Source organism: Xiphophorus maculatus, chromosome 13, assembly GCF_002775205.1.
Source record: "Xiphophorus maculatus strain JP 163 A chromosome 13, X_maculatus-5.0-male, whole genome shotgun sequence".
Lineage (NCBI taxonomy): Eukaryota > Metazoa > Chordata > Actinopteri > Cyprinodontiformes > Poeciliidae > Xiphophorus > Xiphophorus maculatus.
In genome coordinates, this window is record NC_036455.1 from 4,020,136 (window position 1) to 4,042,925 (window position 22,790).

At 37.5% G+C, this 22,790-nt stretch overlaps 2 protein-coding genes across 2 annotated transcripts; both read left to right on the top strand.

Moving 5' to 3' along the window:
• The first annotated feature begins 3,850 nt into the window (after positions 1-3,850).
• On the top strand, positions 3,851-6,358 carry LOC102225858 (ictacalcin-like). Its single transcript, XM_005796452.2, has 3 exons — positions 3,851-3,936; positions 4,993-5,138; positions 6,103-6,358. The coding sequence occupies exons 2-3, from the start codon at positions 5,001-5,003 to the stop codon at positions 6,244-6,246; spliced, it is 282 nt and encodes a 93-aa protein (XP_005796509.1). The 5' UTR covers positions 3,851-3,936; positions 4,993-5,000; the 3' UTR covers positions 6,247-6,358.
• A 1,311-nt stretch (positions 6,359-7,669) lies between these two features.
• On the top strand, positions 7,670-21,809 carry LOC102226119 (sorting nexin-27-like). The gene is made up of 13 exons (XM_014474169.2): positions 7,670-8,123; positions 12,711-12,936; positions 13,466-13,658; positions 13,860-13,924; positions 14,547-14,651; positions 14,796-14,874; positions 15,536-15,699; positions 17,250-17,339; positions 18,625-18,774; positions 18,960-19,088; positions 19,711-19,770; positions 19,948-19,996; positions 21,017-21,809. The coding sequence occupies exons 1-13, from the start codon at positions 7,819-7,821 to the stop codon at positions 21,085-21,087; spliced, it is 1,686 nt and encodes a 561-aa protein (XP_014329655.2). The 5' UTR covers positions 7,670-7,818; the 3' UTR covers positions 21,088-21,809.
• Positions 21,810-22,790: the final 981 nt, after the last annotated feature.

The following is a 22,790-nucleotide window of genomic DNA, read 5'->3' on the forward strand; positions in this document are numbered from 1 at the left end:
TGTTTTTCTGAACTACACTGGTTAGACAGTTACTCACCCAAGACTTAATCCCATTTATTTATATTAAGGCATTTCAATGTAAAAAAGATTCATTCACATACCGCCAGTATTTTGCAATTTCAAATACTTTCTAAATTTCTAACTTAGTCAAAGAAGACTATTCTTCTAAAAGACCAAAATGTAATCAATCTAATATGAACAATAACAATGAGGAAAGTCATAAATTTTTATATTTTGACTATTCCACCTACAGGAATCAAAGTTATTTTGGACAAATGAATGGTGCAGATACACAGACCTTTTAAGTGGTCTGAGGCAAAACGGTTTTTGCAGTTGAAAGGTCAAACTGATGTGTACTGGATCTGTAAGAACTCCCTTAATTTTAAGGTCTTTGACTTGGATATAGATTGAACTCAAACCTTAACTTTCACGCCTTTTATCTCCTTATAAAACTAATTATGTGGATCATTCTTTTGGCAAGCATGCCAATGAAACTAGATGTGATTATGTGACTCCCACTGCATTTTATGCCTCTCTAACACCGGAAAAAGAGGTGAACTTTGCTTCCTTGCTTCATAAAATCTTGCTTATTGCCGCCCAGAAGAATCTGCAGAATGTTCCAGGCTCAACACACCCTGTTGTGAAGTACAGCCACTCAGCTGATGTTGCAACTTTCAACATGATGATGCAAAGGATGGATAAGTTAAATGGGATAGAGGGTTGCTTTAGGCACAGTGTAGAAACGAAGAGATAGAGTCACAAGATGCATTCTATTGAGTGTTTTCATTGTGACTCATATCTGGTGAAAGAGAGGAAAGGTCAGCTCGTCTTCTCCCCTCCCCTTCCCGAACCACAACTGAACAATACAATCAGCAAGGAACAGCTTCTTTTTTTCAGTATTTCATCAATGAAATCAATAATTTACCTAAATGAAATGACAAATTCTTGGTGTTTTGGGAGACTTTCTGGCAGTAGTAAAGATGGAATCTTTACTCCTTGCCTGAAAGATTAAACTCAGGGAGAAAATGCCCCATATCCTCGTGGGCAGGGCTCTCTGATTTATCAGTCTTCATTGCAACAGGGCAAACAGAGCAGTTGCTATGTTACCAGTTTCTGACTGTGTACGTCTGTAAGAGTGGGGGTGTGTGTGCGTGCATGTGTGTGTGTGTGTGTGTGTACAGAAGAACCACACCCATGTGACCCACAGCTGAGTTTAGATTCGGGATTTCCAGCTTGATTCACTTTTTTCACACCAAGCTCTGTTGCTGTGCAGGGTCTTTTTATACTCTCATCAAGTTCATACAAGTGCAGTGGTGCTATTAATGCAGCTCCACTACATTAATAGAATGCAGTGGTGCTGAGTCAGATGTATAGATATGAAGTAAAGACATAAAGTTTGTCTATATGATGAAATTTTCATATTAAAGGAAATGGATTCAATGAAAAATCATGGCCTTTGCTCCAGGCCCTTTAGAAAAAGATAAGCCTTCACACTCTCAGTTTTACTATTGCTGTAGGCACTCCTTGTCAGGGAGTGCACAGTGAGCTGCTGCAGAGTTAGCAAACATTTAGACCTTCATACCATACCTGGCATAAGTACACAAGCAGGAACCCCCTCATTACTAAAACAACACTTCTTTGTCAGAACATGTTAACCCCTCCTAGATCTGCTGTGAAGCTTTCATGGGACACTACGTCCAACTTCTGCTAGCTGGAAACGCTCTGTGAGTGTGTGAAGGCCATAAGAGTTTACAAAACAAAATTAAATGTCATTTTCAGATCTGATTCAGTCTTAATATAACGCAACCATTTAAGCAATTGTTCATGTCATTTTATGCTTCTGTATTGCGGGTTGCTTCTGTACTTCTGCTTTAAAACAAAGCAGAAGTAAAATAACTTTAAGTTTAGTGAAACATCAACAAAAGTTAACATTTGAGCCTAAATGGTTACCTGATCAGCAAACAGCTTTAAATAGGAAAAAATAATTAAATGCTTTAATGAATTTCAAGGGACCTCCATGGAAAATGAACTGTTCATATTTTAAAGAAATATTGACATCCTGAAGTCAGTTAACTTTGGCTTTTGTACGATAGACCTCAGGTTACAAGAACAGGTTTGAGCCACTAGATGGCAGAAGAGCTTAGATACAGCTATATACCAGCAATTAGCTCCTTACACAGTAACTTATTTAAAAGTTGCAAACATGTTAAGAGAGACATTAAATATGTTTATAGTACATTGTTCAGTTTCCATTGATGTTTCTTTCCAGCTCACTGGTAAAAAAAAAAAGTAAATAAATAAACAGAACAAAGAAGACAAAGTCTGACTATTTACAAATGAAGAAGACATACAGAGCAATTAATTTATAATCTGTATTTATCTGCATTTTTAAAAAACAGAAGTGGTCACTAGAGCAACTCTAACTGAGAATGACAAAATAAAAACAGAGCATACACAAACATATTTATAGCATTCAAACTGAGACGCCTCAGTGTTGATTTGTTCACTTCTTTTTTGGGCTTTTTAGTTTTTGCTTTTGTGATGCGACTGCAAGTGACAAATTCACTCATTTGTAAAGAAGAATGAAGCCGAATGGGATCTTAACAGACAGCTCACAGTGAGGCACTGTGTCCAGTGTTTTCAATTTAGAGTCACATGCCTCTAAAACAAGCACAAAAAACATCTGAAAACAGTCCTCTGCTTACACAGAACACCAAGAACGATCTGTTACACAGATCACAGTTAAAGAGTTATGTTACAGTACTTTGCATTAGTATTAATTCCTCCTGAATGTTGTCGAGATCTGGATAAGTTTAGAGAAAGACAATAAGAGTTTGGGAAATTGTAAGTTCAAACTTTATTCCCTGTTGCATTGCCTAGATGTCTGTTGCTTTGTTCCTCAAACATTTCATCCACAATATCCCTCACATATTTCTATCTATTCTATTGTTTTTGAGTGCTGCCTGACTTTCTTCTTTTGTTTGTTGTGTCCTTCCTTTCTCCCAACTTTATTTGCAAAGACACCTCATTTTTATTTTTGTGCACCAAGTCTGGAAAACGTTGGCTTATTCTTTTGTGCCAATATTGTTAAAGTTGAGTCATATTGGATGAAGGGAAGCTATGAAGATCCATTTTAAGACTTGGCACAGATTCTCACCTTGTCTGGTTTTTGTGCTTGGTTTTTTTTTTTTTTTTTTTTAATAAATCATGTAGTTGTGGCTCTTGTTGAAAATTCGGGCTTGTTGTCCCGCTGGAAAGTGAACGTCACCCCAATCTCAACTCTTCTGCAGCTCCTAACAGGTTTTTTCCAGTATTTCCCTGAGTTAGCTCTGTCATCATCCAAAGGCAGAGAGGGGAAAACCATTTTGGGTTTAGTAGCTCATCAAATTGTTTTGACAATGTTTTTCAGGAAAATTATTGCAAGTCCTAAAAGTTGTAGATTATCTTGCAAAAGGACCAAAGTTTGTCATGTTGAGACATTAGAGCGGCGGAATATCCATAGCAAAGTCTATAATGTTATAATTTATGCATGTAGAAACTTCAAGTGAGGGAAAATTATGATTTAAGCATAAAATTACATTTTGTAATAGTAATGTTTTTAGTGGAAGCCACAAATCCTGGATATGGATATTCCTAAATAAAAAAACAACAAATAGTGAACTCCAGTTGAAAGAGGGACATTTCATTAAATGATGTACCGGTATTTCTTCCTTCATTAACTTTAAAACACACTATACTATATAATCCAGTGGTGTTGAAAAAAAAGAATCTGAGAAACAAGAAAAGTAAAGGAGTGGCTGGAGTTAAGAGGAGTGTCATACAGGCAAGGATTCAGGGTGTGGTGATGTATAAAGCATCATTCAGAGCCGTTTCTGCATCCCTGAAGCTCACAAAACACTCACCGTCACAACCAAATCTTCTGCCATCTCAACCTGGGTGAGTAAAAAGCCTTAGGGCTCTTCTTTATCTGGCCTTTATTTGATGTATTTACTTTAGATGTATTTCAAACAATATATCTGAAACTTAAAGTTTAGCAAACTAAAATATTTTTTGGTTTGTTTGTTAAATTTAACATCCTGAAACATCCCAGATTGCTACAGTTTGGGGGGTTTTTTGCTTTGTTTTTTTTTTTTTTTTTTGGTTTTTTTTAGAAATGGCAATGGTACAGTTTAGTCTTTATGGTTTGTGTCAGATCTTACTTTTCCACCCAATTTTGAACAAAACTAAAAATTACATGCCATGAAAAAACTGAGCTCCTAAGTCTTGTTTATGCTCTACATAAGCTACATTTATTGTACTATACAGCCATTCAGCACAACATTTATTTTTTCTTTATTATTCATACACAGATTTACATTAAAAAAAACAGGCAACAGGCAGAGAAAATGGAAACATCTGAACTGGTTTTGTGTCCTTTTCTTTCCCAATTCCCATCTGCTTACAAACTCTCTGATGGCAGAGTTTCCTCCGCTAACTATGCTCCAGGGAGGAGTCACAATGCAACCACAGCTGGGTCAGCAAAACCTTTATAGAGCTGATATGGTGCAACAATCACACAATAAAAACATCATCAAGTATCAATAATATTCAAGGTTCTTTATTTGTCAACATGTTCAGGGCAGGGAATCTGCAGAGATAGAGCTGTTACCATATCAACGACCCCATGTCACTCTGTTGTGTTAGAGACCAGCATGACATAAGAGCGGAGGGGCCCAGGTGGAAACCCAAGGTGTATTTATATCCAGCTCTATGGAAAAGCAAAAAGGAAAAACACAGTCAGTGAAAAACATAATGATACCAAGCACCAGCTCAGCTCATGTGCATTTCATTTAATTATTTTACAGATTATATCGATGCTTGCCTAGTGTTCCCAAACTGTGGAGTGAGAGTAAAATAAGATTCCAACAAATGTATCACTGTTCAGTTACTCACACTCTCCACTATTTTTTTTTCTATTTTCTACATTCTCTCTTTTCTTTTATCATAAACTAGCCGCCATCATGTCTGACATCCAGAAGGCTATGGCCCTCCTCATCACCACCTTCACTAAATACGCCAGCAAAGAGGGTGACAAGCACACCCTGAATAAGGAGGAGCTGAAGGAGCTTCTGCAGAATGAATTTGGAGACTTGCTGTGTGTAAGTGACCCCAGAGCTATTCGTCCATGATCTACTGTTACACTGCCTTGTAAAAATGTCCATATCCTTTGAAATTTTCCAGATTTCTTCACGTTACCATCACATACTTCAGTGTATTGTACTTATTATGGAGTAGAAGATAAAAGATACATGGTTTTCACATTTTTTTATAAATAAAATAAGAAGGTGTGCTGTGCTCCTTCAGTGACAGACTGCTGCATCCCAGATACACATAGCAGCAGCATCACATCTCCTTCCTCCCAGCAGCTGTTAGAGTTTGTAAAAATCACTGCTCCAAACAAACTCAATGAAAGTTTACATCCCCATTAAGATAAATCTTTATTGTCATTGTCACAAGGACAACGAAATTCAAAGGGTGCCATCAGTCGGTGATAGTAGTAGATATTCTGTTGTTTTTTATGCACATTATATGCAAATAAAGGGATGACTTCATCTTCCTACAGGAGAAAGATCCTAAACATACAGCCAGAGCTACAATGTCATGGCTTAGATCAAAGCAAATTGACATTCATAATTATGTGAAATTTGAAAATGTTTTTTATAGAGGCTTTTTGTTCAAAATCCTGGAGCTCAAACCAATCATAATGAATGACAAAATAAATGTTAAAATTTTTGATGCATCATATAAAAATGATATATGTATTCCAGTCGATGCCTAACTAAACCTAAAGTACAGGAACAAATTTCAATCTCAAAATGTCCAAAATATTTGAGGTTGTAGATGTGGCAACAACTATTGATTACGAAGGAGATGAATGGACATACATGGCCTAATTTTCCAATTTTAATTTAATCAAGTGTTATTTTCCTTCAACTTCACAGCAATGCAGTACTTTTTGACAGCGTATTGTAGAAAATACTGCTGCAAGGCAGTCTTTGTGTATGCGTGTACTGACAAACTGTAAGGTTTGAAATAGAGTGACACTTTACTTTTGGACCACAGAAAGCCAATGACCAGGCAGCAGTCGATCGCATCTTCAATGACCTGGACACAAACAAGAGCAACAGCGTGGACTTCAGTGAGTTTGTCAACCTAATCAGCTGCCTCACACAGATGTGCCATGAGCACTTCATTGGGAAACAATAGGAAGTCAAGCGCCCCCTTGAGGCTGACTGAAAGATCCGCCATTTGGAAAAAAAGACAACACTGAATTCACATGATTTTGTCATGTAAAAATAAAATCTTTTTTCCTCTGAAATAGTCTATCTGGTGATTTTGCACTTTACATCATGGATGTAAAGAGAACTGCAGCGGTATTTGTGCCACTGTTTACCTGTGCAGAAAAACCTGAGGTTTTTCTGCACGCGCTGTGGGAGGAAGCTGCAGGCGTGCAAGGGGAGAACATGCATGCAGAAAGAACCCAGGCTCAGATTCAAAACCAGGCCTTTATGCATTTACAACAGTTTAGAAACTGTTTTAGCTACTCAAAACAATCCTAATTATCTGGGATTGTTTAAAATGTCTGTTAAGAAAGCCTGCTTTAAATTGAGGATTTACTTTACTTTTTTTTTCTAATGTTGGTTTAAAAGAAAGAAAATCATTATTTACATTATAAATGCAGGTCTACAGTTGCTTATTAGAGGCTACATCTCCAGTAAGAAGCTTCACAGTTTAAATATGTGTTTCTCCAGTGGATGAAACACAAGTTAAGTAATAAAGTAGATTACTTAACCTGAATGTTCTTACTTGCCTTTAAGAAGGAATTTTAATGACTTTTTGTGCATGTGCTTGCTGTGATGAAACAGACATATTTACCTCATAAGGAAGATGATATGTCTTCCTGGTTGTACATTGTATTTAGCTTAGCACATTTAGTAGTTGAATTGATTTGAGTAGCTTTATATTTGTTCTTATATCCCAGTTTTAATGACAGTCATCTTATTTAAATTATTCTGAAATTAGTTTTCTTGAAATGTGTGTTAACTTGTATTTCCAGATAAATGGGTTAGCTTTAAATTAAAGAAACTAAAATTAGAATTTTACATTTTTTTAATGTTATATATTATGTGTAAGTTCTTTCCATTTGCCTCTCACTGATACACTTGAATTTCCTTTCTTAAGAAATATATAGAGAATTTTTCTAGCATATTTTTTTGCCTGCCCTATAGAAATATAGAGCTTTAGAGGTAATACAGGTAAATCAAGTAAAAGTTACAGTTTAAATTATTTATAAGTGCAATAACACGTTAATAAGTTGTTTTCACATAAAATAATAATTCAATACTTACATTTTTTGTTTATTTATTTTTGAAAAAAATATTTTTTTTAATGACTCGTTTATCTTTGGGCACTTTTGGCCCTCCATATAGTGTGGCCTGTACATTATTATTTTGTGACGTTAGCTCAATGACTTGTGTGTAAGAATTGTTGCTTTGATTTAACATTAAAGGTGTTTTAAATGCAGCTTTATCGCACATTATCTCAAATCCTCCTGCTAGAACAGGAGAGAAGGACGCGACATACCGACGCTTCCGTTTGGTCACGTGTTGTTGCTGTGACTCGTGACGTCACCGAGGGGCGTGTCCTCGCCAACAGAGTCGGTCTGTTTGGAGCTAACGTAACTGAAGGGACAGAGCTCAAGTGTTGTTTTGAATTTTGCTGGAAATCACCGACTGCAAAAAGAGGGGAGGGGGATTTAAGAGCCCGCAAAAGAAGAAGATGGCGGATGTCGGAGACGATGAAATTCGGCCGGCTCACCCCACGGCGTCCCGCTACAACGGTCCAGTCGTCGGTTCGTCCGCGGGCCAGAACGCAGCAACGGTAACGTCTGGTCCTCGGATAGTGCGGATCGTCAAGTCGGAGTCCGGCTACGGCTTCAATGTTCGCGGTCAGGTCAGCGAAGGAGGGCAGCTTCGGAGCATCAACGGGGAACTGTACGCTCCTCTTCAGCACGTCAGCGCTGTTCTGCCCGGAGGTGCAGCAGACCGAGCGGGGATAGCGAAGGGTGACAGGATCCTTGAAGTGTAAGTCAGCGTCAAGCCTTCCAGTAAAAGCTACTGACGCTAGCTCCTCAGCTTTAGCCCATTTGGATGCAATTTGAAGTATGTGTGACATTAGTGTTCGTTTATACTTGTAACCATGTAACAAAACCGGTGAAATATATATATAACATTGGCATTTGAGTTAAGCATTTTGTGAAGGAGCTCAAATGACCTAGCTAGGGAGTTAAACAGAAAGCTAACCAGCTTACATAAGTTGGACAACAGGCTGTGCATGTTGATTAGCTGGCGCTAACTAGCAATCCTGGTAGCTTCTGTTTTCAGCTAAACCACTTGTACAATGGATGTTGCAGCGCCTTAGAAAGGGTTTGATTAAAACAACAACCATGTTGACTCAGTATTGACTTGCATGATAGAAGGATTTGTGTTTGGATGGTAGTGTTGTTCCTCAACATCGTGGTTTAGAGCTAGCTGGCTTTAGGGGAAGCCTTCAACATCAGTGTTGTTTACATCTTCAGACAGATGATGTTACTTTCAGATTTCACTGTTTGGGATTAGGGTTAAAATCCCAAAAAGTTATTCTAGTTTAATCTAGAAGTTTATTTCTGAGAGCAGATGCCGATGGATAATAAATCACTCAAGCGGTTTAAATAAATGAGTTTGTTTTTGTTTTGATTTATCTTTTAATGTAAAATACCATAGCAATACAATAATCAAACGTTTCTTATCATTTGCTGCCAAGCATCCTGCATGTTTCCATAAGTATTTTTCACTATTCGTCTTTTGCAATGAGGTCCTGGTCTTTCAGGTTGGAAGTCCTCCTGATATGTTCAACTAAAATATAAATATAAATCCTGGGAAATAAACCATTTTGAACCTAGCCATACCTTTTATATCAAAAGCTGGATCATTCTTATTTCTTTTGATGACTTAAAATATTGTCTCTGGTTGCCATGTAATGAACTGGCGATCTATCCTTGTAACGTCATGTTTAGTTGGTGTCTGTCTCCAGCAGTCATTGGGGCACAGGCAGGGTACACCCTGGACAGGTCGCTAGTCCATCATAAGGAAACAGGGACACACACTCAAATCTAAGAGTGATTTAAGTATATTCAATTAACCCTAACAGTCATATTTTTGCACTTTGGGAGGAAACCAGAGTACCCGGAGAGAACTCAGTCATGCACAGGGAGAACATGCAAATTCTGTGCAAAAAGACGCCAGGTTGGCATTTAAATCCAGGACCTTTTGCGTCAAGGCAACAGTTCTAACCAGTGTGTCAACATGCAGCTCTATTTCAGTCATTCTAAACAAGGTTTTGTCAAAAAAGTAGCTGACAATTATTTGATTTTGTACAATGAATCTTACCATTCTTTTGAATATAGAAGAATAAAAATGCAAACAATGATTTGCACCATAAAGTATTACATAGAAAAATAAAAGATACAAATCTTAGGGCTGGATGCAATGTTATTTACACCATTTTGATTAATTAAACCACACAGAATTCTGGGAGATGTAGGCAGAGGAATGGATTTAGCTGCTGAACCTCTCACAACAAGCTATGCAAGGTGGGTGGCATCAACTAACTAACTCACTTGCTCCTTGGTTACCTAGCAACAACCAATTGAGCAACATGTGCATCAGCGGTTTCAGGTTTTGCCACCGTGCCTCATAGCTGTGTAAAAATAAACAACGGAGTGGAGTGATAACTGTTGATTAGAGCAAATGTCACACCACCAGTTTGGCAGTACTTCAAATCTTTAAAACAACAAACTAATCAATAATTATTGATATTGATTGATGGGGAAATACTTACAGCGTGATATGTTTTTCAGCCATGTTATCCAGCCCTATTCAAAACCATAAAAAATGCTAATAAAATTCTTATCTAATTGCTTTTATGTAAATCAAGAAAGTACGTCCTACTGCTACTAAGGCAGTAAAACTTATTTTCACAGTTGAAATAAAATTGTTTTTTTGTTTTCGATAAGACATAAACTCTTTCTCAAATTATTTTGTGATTATTACACCTGACTTTAAGCAAATCTAGCTATATTTTTCTTTCTATAAACATACAGCATCTCCATAACAAGCTGAACTATTGGTTTTCCTTTGCATATGTTGAAAGTGCAACTTGCACCTTAGCAGCACCTTATGTTGCTTTTAGCTTGCTAAATGCACCAAAACATAATTGATGGAGCTCCTTCAGTTTCCGTAAATGACTGTCAAAGTTTTTCGCAGTTGGAAATAATCTCAATCAGCTGAATATGTGTTTATTGTGTGGTAAAAGTGTATCGGGCTTCTTTTGACCTGCTGAACAACAGACATATAAAACTCGGTCACTCTGCACTTTCTCTGGGATTTTAGTAAAATCACCGTAAAATTGGGAATAACTTTAAAATTGTAGTGGTTTTGATACTATACTAGTCAGTAATCCATGCTTATTTGTTGACAAGAAGACTCATAATGTTGTCAAATTCTACAGTACTCCCACAGGGCTGTAACGCTTGACCCTTGGAATGTGTGAAGTTTTCATATCTTGCCAATAAGCAGCTTTTTAATTTCCCTAGTTGCCCCATGTTAGCTTTAAAATCAGCAACAGGAGCAGAGAAAAGTTGCTCATGCTGTAATGAACCTTATTCCACTAAACAGGGACAAAAGGAAGAACAGAAACAGAAAACAAGGAACCCTGACCTGCTTCAACTTGCTGAGACATCATAATGTGTTTTTCTCAACACAACCTCTCAGCTTTTCTGTCCTTTTAATCTCTGAATGTCTCAGGTCACATGACAGGACCAATACTTATCATGTGACATTTAAACTGGTTTGACCATTTTGAAAATGAGACGAGGATCATCTGATTAGGTATGACAATGTCATCACTGTTAACAAACAAGGAAGAAAAACAAACTTTAGGAAGCATTATGCTATTTCTTCTGCTTGACAGTGACCTTGCTTTCCTGCTGCTTTTGTTATAGCCATTATGTGTCTGCATGCTATTTAAAGATCTTAGTAGTCAGCAGTGACTGACTGTATACATTTTTTATTAATCTCTGACCATTTAGGATAATTACTTGTTCAGTTATTGCTGTTTTTATTTATATATTTTCTTGAATTGAAAAATGATTCAAACAAGTATAACAATGCAGTACAAGAAAGGGTTTACATGGACCGAAAATGTTCCGGTTTTAACTGCAGCGATGAGCGTGTGTGGACAAAAGGCATGAATAATTCATCAGTGGTTTTGGCCTTAACCCTGTTATTGCATCTAATTATAGTGTCATAGGAACAAACATTGCTCCAAAAATAAAGTACTTTATTTTCATTTCAGGCTTTATTTCCTGGCCCACTATGTTTATCAGTTTAGTCAATACAGCTTGTATAATTTTATTTATTTATTTATTTGTTTGTTTATTTATTCATCAATGTGTAAATCAGTCCATAGACTGATTTAGTCATGAGTTCATAAATCCTTATTACTCAAAGAATCGGGTTCTTGCAGGTTCCATGTACGTCTTTACACATATGGAGGTTGTGTTTCAACTTCAGCTAAAATGATGAAGAAGTAATGTAATTTACAAAAAAAAAAAAAATTATTGTCTTTAGCAGAATGTTTTGAAACTAAATGGGTAGTCATATTAGGTGTTTCCAAATGAATTCACTTTTTTTCTATAATCCAGCAGCCATATCTCCTTATAAAAATCATCACAATAGAAGAAATATTACAAATGTATTATAGTTTTCTGCCTGCATACTTATAATTTGACCTAATATGACTCAGAAATTAGACAATTAATTTAATACAGTCTGTTATTTTAGGTGCTGTAGTAAGAGACCAAGTTTGTGTTAATCTGTCAGATGCTGAACGAAACCCTATGTCATTATAATAAATGACCAGCAGTGGTTGGTTATCAGTTGTGGTTAATGGTTGACCATTTCATTGGTCAACCATTACTTAATAAGTTAATATGACTGTGTTTTCTTAGAATATCTGTTCTACGCGGTTATATATTTTTATAAACAGAAACTGTTATGATTTGTGCACATGCCTTTGTTTGTTTTTTTTTGTTTGTTTTTTTATTCCCACCCTGCATGGGACCTGCTGGTTCTCAGTGGACGGGTAAGAGAGACACCTGATGCTGTCACCATCTGGTCTCATCAAAGGCAAGAAGAGGGAGGCAAAAGGAAAAGAAAACAATGGAGCTGACCTGGTTTACTCCCATCTCTGTGTTAATCAGTGAAGGACAATGTGCTGTTATTACACCACACTGTAGCCATGTAATCCAGGAAGCATATTCGCATTAGGCCATGCATATTTATTAAAAGTGTTGTTTTTTTTTCTCTGCCAAAAATAGGCTTGGGGATCATCAATATATTCATGGATGCAGGGTTTCACCAGTAATACAGAGATTTTCTGGTGTAGCATGTGATCTTATTTTGTTGCATTTTTCTTCTGCATTCTGGCTTCAGGTCACATGAAATAAACTCATGATTTCTCTTAAACGCATGAGAAAAGACAGCTGTCACCAGGTCAATGCATAACGGCAGAAATGGGAGTTTTCTCCTCTGATTTTCACTTGTCTTGATTTTTTTTTTCTCTTCCTCCAGGAATGGGGTGAACGTGGAAGGAGCGACCCATAAGCAAGTGGTGGACCTGATCCGTGCAGCGGAGAAGGAGCTGGTTCTGGCCGTTCTGTCCGTTCCACCCCAGGAAGCTGATGGATTAGAAGGAGGGGAGGATGTCCAGCCGAACTACGACTACAGTGACAAGCAGGCGGTGCCCATTTCAATCCCTATGTACAAACATGTGGAGCAGCACTCGGAGAGGTTTGTGGTGAGTAGATCTGACCCATTTTCTCACTTGTGTTGCAGAAAACATGTAACGCTACACCTAAATTATTTTAGCAATCAATTAATCTATCGATTATTCTACAGATTTTTCATTAAAGCACTTTAGCATTTTCCATGCAATACTAGAAATGCATTAAAAGATAAAAATATACAAATAATTCTAATTTTTTGCCTAAAATGCAATAACGTAGCGTTTCTTTAATAAATTTGAACTGGATGAATATAAAAAATGCCACCTGAGGAGTTTTGGCAAAAGTGTTTTATATTAAAAGCAAAATGTTTTTATATTTTGTACAGTTTAGGCTGTATTACTGCTCTGAATATGTTTTTTTTCTTTCTTTCTTTTTCTTTTTTGAGTCTGTATATTAGCTGATTATTTCAATAATCGATTAATCACAGTTAATAATCATTACAGCTCTTAAAATGTACCAAAAAAAAGAACAATTACTTCAGGAAACAGATACCTGCTGAATGTTTTCCCTAATGCCAGTTTGCACGTCTTTCAATGTCAGGTGTACAACGTGTACATGTCAGGCAGACAGCTGTGCTCGAAGCGCTATAGAGAGTTTGCCATCCTGCACCAAAACCTGAAGAGGGAATTCTCAAACTTCAACTTCCCAAAGCTTCCTGGGAAATGGCCCTTCTCCCTGTCCGAACAGCAGCTGGACGCTCGGCGCAGAGGCCTGGAGGAGTACCTGGAGCGAGGTAGAAACGCACGAAGCCAACAAAATATTTGATTTGTTTTCATTGGCTTTTCAGTCTCTTGATCAAGTCGAGCTAAGACTGCAGTTAATGTGTGGATCTTATGTAATTTGGATGAAAAATGCTCCTTGTGGAGATTTAATGTATTTTTAATATTTAACTGCTATAGAGTTATTTGCTTTTCTCTGATCATTTTCTCTCCAGTGTGTTCTGTGCGGGTGATAGGGGAGAGTGACATCATGCAGGAGTTTCTCTCTGAATCAGATGAGGTATGCATCATATTTATTAGCATTATTTTTAAATTATCGGTAGTCTATCTTCTGTCTATATTAGAGGATTTATTTTCACTTTTTTATTTTACCTCCTTCCCCTTTTTTTATATTTTTACCCTGACAGTGAAACAAATGGAAAGAAATGTACTTAAATTTTATTGACTTGGAGTCTGTTCCATAATATTTTTGAGAAATGCATTGGACAAATTTGCAACCTAATGTTGATATCTAATAGGAATCCTTTAGTTAGATGAAGTATAGAATATCTACTATGCAGCTTGGATTCCTTAACTCCTAATAAACAAAACACTGGCTATATGATGAGATATTTTTAGTCCTGACTTATTCCAGAATTTGTGGAACATGTACTGTAGATAATAAAAACTGTTTTAGAGCACTTTCAATGTAAATAATATGTACTAAAATATCCAGAGTGTTACCAAAACTGTTGCGAAAATCTTACAATTTTGGTTTAAAAAGCTAAATATGAGTAGCAACCCTTTAGCCACTAAACTAAAGAGACAAAACACAGGCATGATATTGCTGTATGGTAACACACAAACTTTAGCTGCAATAAATGCAGCTCTGCACTCAACACTGTTTGTGTTTCTGCGTGCAGAACTACAACGGAGTCACAGACGTGGAGCTGCGGATAGCGCTGCCTGACAAAACCACCATCTCTGTGCGGATTCGTAAAAACAGCACAACGGACCAGGTGTACCAGGTAAGAGCAGCTGCTCAGAGACCGGCCTGCTGTTTTACTGATGCACCAGGATAGGCAGTTCATGCTTGAAGCAAATGATGCGTTGGAAACTGTCTGCTCAGAAATAACTGGGTTCATTTTACTCTTTCTTTTTTTATTTTTTAGGCATTAGTGCTGAAGGTTGGAATGGACAGCATTATGGCAAGCTACTTTGCTCTTTTTGAAGTCATCAACCATTCTTTTGGTGAGAAATTTGTATTTGTTGTAAAGCTTTCTCAAAGTTATGTCATGTTTATTCGTGTAGCACATTTCAGCAGCAGGGCAGTTCAAAGTTCTTCAAATCATAAAAATGTAATAAAGCAACATTATGAAGCAAGCAATAAATGTTACATTTTGTCAAATGTCATCAAGCAAATATACATCAAATCTACTCATCAATGTTCCAGTTATTAATTAAAGACAACTCTAAAAAGAAGAGACTTTAGGATTGATTTAAATGAATTTAGTGTTTCAGCTGTTTTGCAGTTTTCTAGAAGTTCATTCTAGATTAGAGAAGCATAAAAAGTGAATTCTGCTTCTTTATGTTTGATTCTGGCAATGCAGAGTAGATGCAACAACAGATTTTTAATGTGTTGTGGTGCTAAGCCATTCGGTGATTTCTAAACTAACAGAAGTATTTTAAAGTCTGTTCTCTGAGCTACAGGGAGCCAGAATAAAGCTGGGGTGATGTGCTCCATTTTCCTGGTTTTAGTGAAAGAGTGAGTCAGTTTATTACACGAGTGCCAGACTTCTAAATGTGGAGGTTTTACCTGAGGGCAAGTGTTGTGGTAATTCTGCTGTGATTTATTTTTATTTAAGTACACCACGGCCCTGATTCTTTTCCCTTCTTCCTGGTTTGGTTGCAGTGAGGAAACTCGCTCCGAACGAGTTCCCCCACAAGCTTTATGTGCAGAACTACACATCCGCCGTTCCTGGGACGTGCTTAGCGCTCCGCAAATGGCTGTTCAGTGTCCAAGAAGAAGAGCTGCTCAGAGACAACCCGCTGGCACTACACTACTGCTTCCACCAGGTGTGTTAACAGCTCTAAAACCTTTTTTTAGTTTAAGTGGATATAGTTCTGTGACCAGAATTAGCTTACTATTTTACCACTAGCTACTCAAGTCAGGCCACATTTGCTTACAGCTTGTCACCTACGGTTAAAGTAACATAGGAAATATAACAAGGCAAATTATATAAGAAATCATACATGCATTGGTTTTTGTCTAAATGCAAACAGCAGCCTGAAACACACACCATGAGTTTGCATTGCATATTAGCAACAAGCCTGTTAGAACCAGCGCACAGCTGTGTGCTGAGTGGTAAGGTCGTTCATTACCTGAGGCCTGTGCCATTCAGCAGTGACCCATTAAAGGTTAGCAGTAAGCCACCAAAACAAACCTTTTCAGCTCATGCAGTCACTTTGGATAAAGTTGTGAGCAGAGCGTTGGTAATCATGTGCTGATGTGGGTTTTTGTTCAATTATTAAACTTTATTATAAGGTTGGCCTCTTTCCTGGTATTAAAGCATTCAGAAGTTTTAAGATGTCTGTTTAAAAATGTTTTGTCATAAAATTTCTATTGATTCAAGACTTTTTAAAAAAAATTATAATAACACCAGAGACTTTATACGTTTATCCCTCTCTTAAACTAAATTTAGCAGTTAGGAAATATTTCCAGCCAGAAACAAAAAGGACACCATCAAACTCAACAGCTAATAATTGCTTCTTATGCCTGTGCAAAAAAAAAGCTATTAAGATTTTATTGTAGTGAATTAGCAATTTCTTATAGAATTTGAAAATCACATAAAACCAATAAAAAACCTTTTTAATACAAAAAGGTGACATTGTGACCTAAATCATGCACAGCTGTGATAATTTCACAGCTGTCCCTCAGAAAGTTTCCCACAGAAGATGCTGTTGGTGGAATGCTGTATCCAAGCATGAAAGTTTATTGGATGGAAGAAATGTGAGAGAAAAAGAAATGCAAGCAACAGGCATAACTCCTCAGTGGTCCCAAAGTGTCTCTTCAGATGAAAAGGAAGTTTGCATTTCATTTTGAAATCAAGAATCTGAAGGAACGGAGGTTTCCACATGTGAAGGCAGTGAGGATTTGGAGAGCCATGTCAGCTGCTGGTGTTGGTTCACTGGGTTTTATCAAGTCTGGAGCCATCTAACAGGAAACTTTAAGAGCACTTCATACTTCTTTACACTGGCAAGTTGAATGGAGATGTTAATTCATTTTGCAGCAGGATTTGTTCCAATACAATGATATGAGAAACTGAACTTTGTGTTTTCATAAAATGCAAACAATTATCCACATTTTTGATCATACAGTATTATGTATCTTTATTCTAAATGCTTGTGATAATCTAATCATAAGAAACCTTGGTACTTTTATTTTCTCATTATCAAATTGACCCATGTTTAGACTGCAAGATAATATAAAGAACAGCAAAGAGAAAAAATTGTACTGGACAGTCACACTGAGTGTTTTTGCCTCTTGAACATGTAATAATTTGCCCTCCATCTCTTTCTGCCACTCTTCCCTCTCACCCCTTCATCGGCGCTCTCTGTCCGTTTAGGCACTGGACGATGTGAAGAAGGGATTCATAAAAACAGAGGACAAATCCTACCAGCTGCAGAAACTGGCAGAGCAGCGCAAGATGGCCACAGTCAGTACCACAAGCCAGTCTTTGTTTACTGGGGGGGACTTCTCGGCAAATCACTCCCAGCACGGACAGAAAGAGTCAGAAGTCTTTTCACAGTTTAGAAAGCAACCCTCAATGGTTCACTCAGACTTAAAACCACTAAGCTCACATAGATTTGTGTGAACCATTAACTCACTGCAAACAAACAAAATATTTTAGTCTAGTTTTTTAGTCTAGTTTTGGTCCAGTTTCTAATGCAAATATCTTGGTGCACATGAAACAAGACAAACCTAACTTACAAGTAACTTTTCAGCAACATATATGAGGTTGTTTAAGCCAATAAATCCTTATTATTGATTAAAAAATACTAGTTATATGTGAAATAATCTGCCAGTGGAGCAAGACATTTTTTCCATAATATACAGTACAGACCAAAAGTTTGGACACAGCTTTTAATTCAATGAGTTTCCTTTATTTTCATGACTATTGACATTGTAGATTCACACTGAAGGCATCAAAACTATGAATAACATGTGGAAATATGCACTAAACAAAAAGGGGAAAAACAACTGAAAATACCCCTTATATTCTAGTTTCTTCAAAGTAGCAACCTTTTGCTGTGATTACTGCTTTGCACACACTCTGCATTTTCTTGAAGAGCTTCAAGAGGTCGTCACCTGAAATGGTTTTCACTTCATAGGTCAACCTGCCCTGTCAGGTTAATAAGTGGGATTTCTTGCCTTATAAATAGTCATGAAAATAAAGAAAACCCATTGAATTAGAAGGTGTGTCCAAACTTTTGGTCTGTACTGTAAGTTAAAATGTCTGGTTCTGGAAATGTCTGAAAAGTTACTTTTCAGTAGTTTTGTCTTATTTTAAATGTACTAAGATATTTCCACTGGAAACTTGAGTTTTTTGAAGTGCTAAAGTTGGTGTTTGTGTCAAATCAAACTACAGTGCCTTGTGAAAAGTACTGACCTTCACACTTCCCTTTTACAGTCACAAGTTCCTGTGTATTTTGTCAGGAGTTGATGTGATAAACCAAAGAGGTGGAACTAGAAAGAAATGATATATTTTCCTATCTGTAAAAGTCTAAAAACATACAACTACTATAGATGTTCCCCTCACATTCACACTCAGATACGTTGTTTTTCTGCACATTTTAATGTCGTGTGTAGTGTTTTTGTATCCTAAATTCTGACTTCATCTTATTTCTGTTTAACCTTTGGGGTTTTTTTTATCACATTGAATTAAGCTGGTTAAATTGCTTAGAATAATATTGACTGCTGTTTGCTGTGATGCTTGTTAGTACCTGAGCCTGCTGCGGACATGCGAGGGCTATAATGAGGTGGTCTTCCCCCACTGCTCCTGTGACTCCAGGCGGAAGGGCCATGTCATCACCGCCATCAGCATCCATCACTTCAAGCTGCACGCGTGCACCGAGGACGGCACGCTGGAGGTGACCATGCTAGTTTGAATGCAGAACAGCAAAGTTCATATCCTTACTTTTAAATTTAGTGCTTTTTCCATTTGTGTCGGAGTTTGGCTTCAACTTATTCAAACCTGGATTTTCAATGAAGATATTCTCTCCAACGTTCAGGTGAATGTTTATTTTTCATTTGAGTCCTTCTGTGTCTTTCTCAGAACCAGGTAATAGCTTTTGAGTGGGCAGAGATGCAGCGCTGGGACACTGACGAGGAAGGCATGGCTTTCTGCTTCGAGTACGCCAGAGGAGAGAAGAAACCGCGCTGGGTTAAGATTTTTACTCCATATGTACGTTTTGGTTTTACATCTTCTCTGGTTTTGTCATGTATTTGTTTACTAGAAATGTGATAAATCTCGAGATACTCACTGTCAGAGGTGATGGATGGATAAATATCAGGTTTGACATTTGTCTTATGGTAAAAAATAAAGCAATTTTATGGCAATAATATGATTGAGATTTCACTGTCCTTCATGCACCAAGATTTGTAATAATGAAAGAGAAACAAGAGTAGAGGGAAATATTGGTTAATTACCATCAATATTTTCACCTCGATATTCAATTGCAAATCAGTAGCATCAAAATTGCCTTTTTTTTATTTTTACCTTATATTATTGGGCATCTGCTTCGAGACCCCAAACATAATGAAGAAATAAAGTGTTTTCCGATATGAATTTTCATTTCTTAATATCTAGAAAGAAAACTTAATTAAAAAAAAGCACAACAAATGCATAACTGCAGTTACAGCAATCACTAAAAAGTGCAGAATTATGTATCTTCCCGAAATACATGTTTGTTGGTAAAGTGGGATTATCTTTAATGTACAATGTAATAACACCTTTTGCCTCGTATGTATTAATAAGCAAATGGAAAGTGTCATTAACAGGCTTCCCTTGTTTTCTCTTCTCTCAGTTCAACTACATGCATGAATGCTTCGAGCGTGTCTTTTGTGAGCTGAAGTGGAGGAAGCAGGTAAGGGACTCCTCCTTTCCTCTGTTGGGAAATATGCGACCTCGTGCCAGCTTTGTATGTCTAAACTTAGCATGTTCTTACATTCTTCTCTGCAGTCTTGCATGTTTTCCTTTGGATTTGTGTTTAAAATGTCAGCTTTTGATTCCCGTGTGTGTGTGTTGTTTTTATCTCTTTCAGGTGGAGGAAGAGGAATCTGATAAAGACAACAAAAACTGCAGCAACAATGGTGAGCAGTTCTCAAAGTAAAGTTCATTAGATTACAGTGTTTCGTTTGTTAAAAGCACTACTGCAGTTCAAGAGGTTAGATTGTTATCGCACAAGAATATGCAATCTGAGAGCCACTTTGATCGATGGCAGCCATCTGGGAACATGAATTATGCAACATTGTATCGAATCAAACCTAAAATGTCAGGGGAAGGGGGAGAATTACAACCAGTAATTCTTTATTTATTGAAAATGAAATTGTACTGATTGGAATTTGGCAAATGAATCTTTCTTAGAATGTGCACTTTCACATTTATACCCTTTAGAGTACCTTGCAAAAGCTTCTTTATGCTTTCGCCACAGACTCCAGTGAGTTTTATTGGGATTTTATGTGACAGCTGAGTAACTCTTGCATGATCTGCTTTCTCTCGTGTTTACTGCTTGTGCATAAAGTCTACTGTATAAACAGTACAATGATAGAAATGCATTGAAAGATGCAAATAAACAAATAATTCAATAAGACAAATATTTTATTGCTTAAAATGCAATAAAGGCATTCCTTTAGTGAACATTTGATCATTTGTAGCATCCGCAGCTAAAAAATACTTCTATCATCATCATATGATAAGCTAAATGCTTTCTGCTCGAATTAATATCAATTCAGTACAGGACTGATTAGTTGATTATTTTATAGATTAACTGATTAATAACTGGATAGCAAAAGTTTTATGCTAAAACTATGCCACTTGAGGAGTTCTGGGTAGATCATATTTACTAACAAATGTTTTTTGTTGTTTTTTTTCTCATCTTAAATGCAAAATGTGTATCTTTTTTATATAGTTTTAATTACGGTACTGCTTTGAGTTTGTTCTTTCAGAAGATTATCTTTTTGCAAGTCCGTATACACCAGTTGACCATTAATCGATTACTGAATTAGTTGACGATTAATCATGATTAACCCGATCAATCGTTTGAGCCCTATTTGTGTTCTTGCAGCATGACTTTCAAAATAAGACGGTCACTCAGACTTGTTGCCTTCCAGAGTACCTGCCTCCTCTGGAGACGCAACAGAAGGGATGGCGCCCCCTAGGGGGGGAAATTGCAACTTCCTAAAAAAAAAAAGAAGAAAAGGGTATTCTTCACTCAAACTAGAACTGATCCACTCGCATCATCACAGCCACCTACAGAGAGCAACCATTGACAAACAGAAGAAGTGAGAGTCTGAGGCGGAGGGGAAAAAAAAGTCACTCCCAAAATAAATCCAAGGATGGGCAGAGTGAGAAGAGAAGCGAAGGAGAATCAGCATCAACCAGCTTTTGTGTCATTTACTAGATCTCCAACGTGTGTCTGTTGTTTTTCCTCCATGCATCTACCCTGTGATGTTTGGCTCAACACTAGAAAAGTCTCACCACTGGACGGGTCGAGGTGTGTAAGCGGCGTACAGGTCGAACACTCTCGCAGCGGAGAGAGCGCCTCTGTGAAAGAGCTGGCTTCTGGGATGACTATTGGGTCCAGATGTTCTGCTGCTGGGTCTCGAATGGCAACCGAGCCGAGATGCAGGGAAAAAAGAAAAAAGAAGAGGAGAGGTACAGCAGACAATGGGTTCTACTTCTTAAAGTCAGTGATAAACACAAGTAAAATCCTGCTTTACACTTACACTGGTGCTGGACATTAACAGATTTTCTTTTTTTTTTTTCTGTTTTGGGGGTCCTGACATTGTCGGAGAATATGGCCAGCACAAATGTAACAATGAAAATGGATGTGTTCGTAATTATTTGTATGTTAACAATCATGCCTCTGTTAAGAAAATATAGATTAATATAAGACCAAGTAAAATAGTTTTTTTTTTGTTTGTTTGTTTTGATCTGACATAATGAAACGCTAAGTGAACTGCTGGCAGGAACCTCAAACTAATCTCCATCTTTCACCTCGTCCTCCAGCCTAATTCAGCAGAGAGTGACTTCTGTTGGCGCTCGGCCATTAATCTCAACATATGGATATTTATCCTCATTCCAAGTGATTTTTTTTTTTTTTGTATTTTAGTGGCAAACTGACAGAGCTGGGTGGTTGTGAAGAGGTGGTGTCGACATTCTCAGCTCCTGAACAAAATACATAGAGCCAAAGCTTTAATATTTTTGAAATGTCTCACTTTATGCAATGTCAGATTGTGAATATAAACGTGACGGGACGGGATTCACGAGGTCCTGTGTGCCGAGCTGCAGTTTGTTCAGCGGCCACCAGGGAGCAGCAGCAGCTAAGGTGGGGAGCTGGAATGGAAATCTTCTCAGTGCGATTCCCTCCGGGTCTGTAAGCCACCCGAAAGTATCAGTCTCCTGCAGTTTGTCCATTAAGCAAGTCAGGAGGAAAAGATGTGATGTGTGTGCGAAAGCACACGTGCATGAAGGTGTGTGACTGCCATCCGCATTCAGAGTGATTCCTCCTCCTGCACATACATGGATACAGTATTTGATGTGTGCAAATGCACTTGATAAAATTTTACATTTGACAGAAACCTTTGTGACTTTCTGATGAATATGGTGGTTTGTTTATGTTTGTCTGTGTTGTCAGGAGACGGAGCACGTCAGCGTCTTGATTGTGGGGTTGTAGTTTTGTTTATCCCACCGAGGGTTAGAGGTTTGTCTCAATGAGGCATGGGCCGGTGAGCGGCGTCGGCGTTAAAGTTTCAGAGCGGCAAAAATTTCCCAAATCTACCAATAAATACCTTTTAGTGATTTAAAAGTTTTCTTCAACTGTATGCAGCAAAGGATCACACAGCTCTGCTTTTTCTTTACTAATCTGCAAATACAAGGTGTAAC

What these genes read in the sequence shown, in the direction of transcription:
- LOC102225858 (XM_005796452.2), top strand. Translation starts at nt 5,001, where the DNA reads ATGTCTGACATCCAGAAGGCTATGGCCCTCCTCATCACCACCTTCACT. An exon ending in AATTTGGAGACTTGCTGTGT is followed by an intron (nt 5,139 to 6,102) that starts GTAAGTGACCCC and finishes TTTGGACCACAG; the next exon opens with AAAGCCAATGACCAGGCAGC.
- LOC102226119 (XM_014474169.2), top strand. Translation starts at nt 7,819, where the DNA reads ATGGCGGATGTCGGAGACGATGAAATTCGGCCGGCTCACCCCACGGCG. An exon ending in GGTGACAGGATCCTTGAAGT is followed by an intron (nt 8,124 to 12,710) that starts GTAAGTCAGCGT and finishes CTCTTCCTCCAG; the next exon opens with GAATGGGGTGAACGTGGAAG. An exon ending in AGCACTCGGAGAGGTTTGTG is followed by an intron (nt 12,937 to 13,465) that starts GTGAGTAGATCT and finishes TTTCAATGTCAG; the next exon opens with GTGTACAACGTGTACATGTC.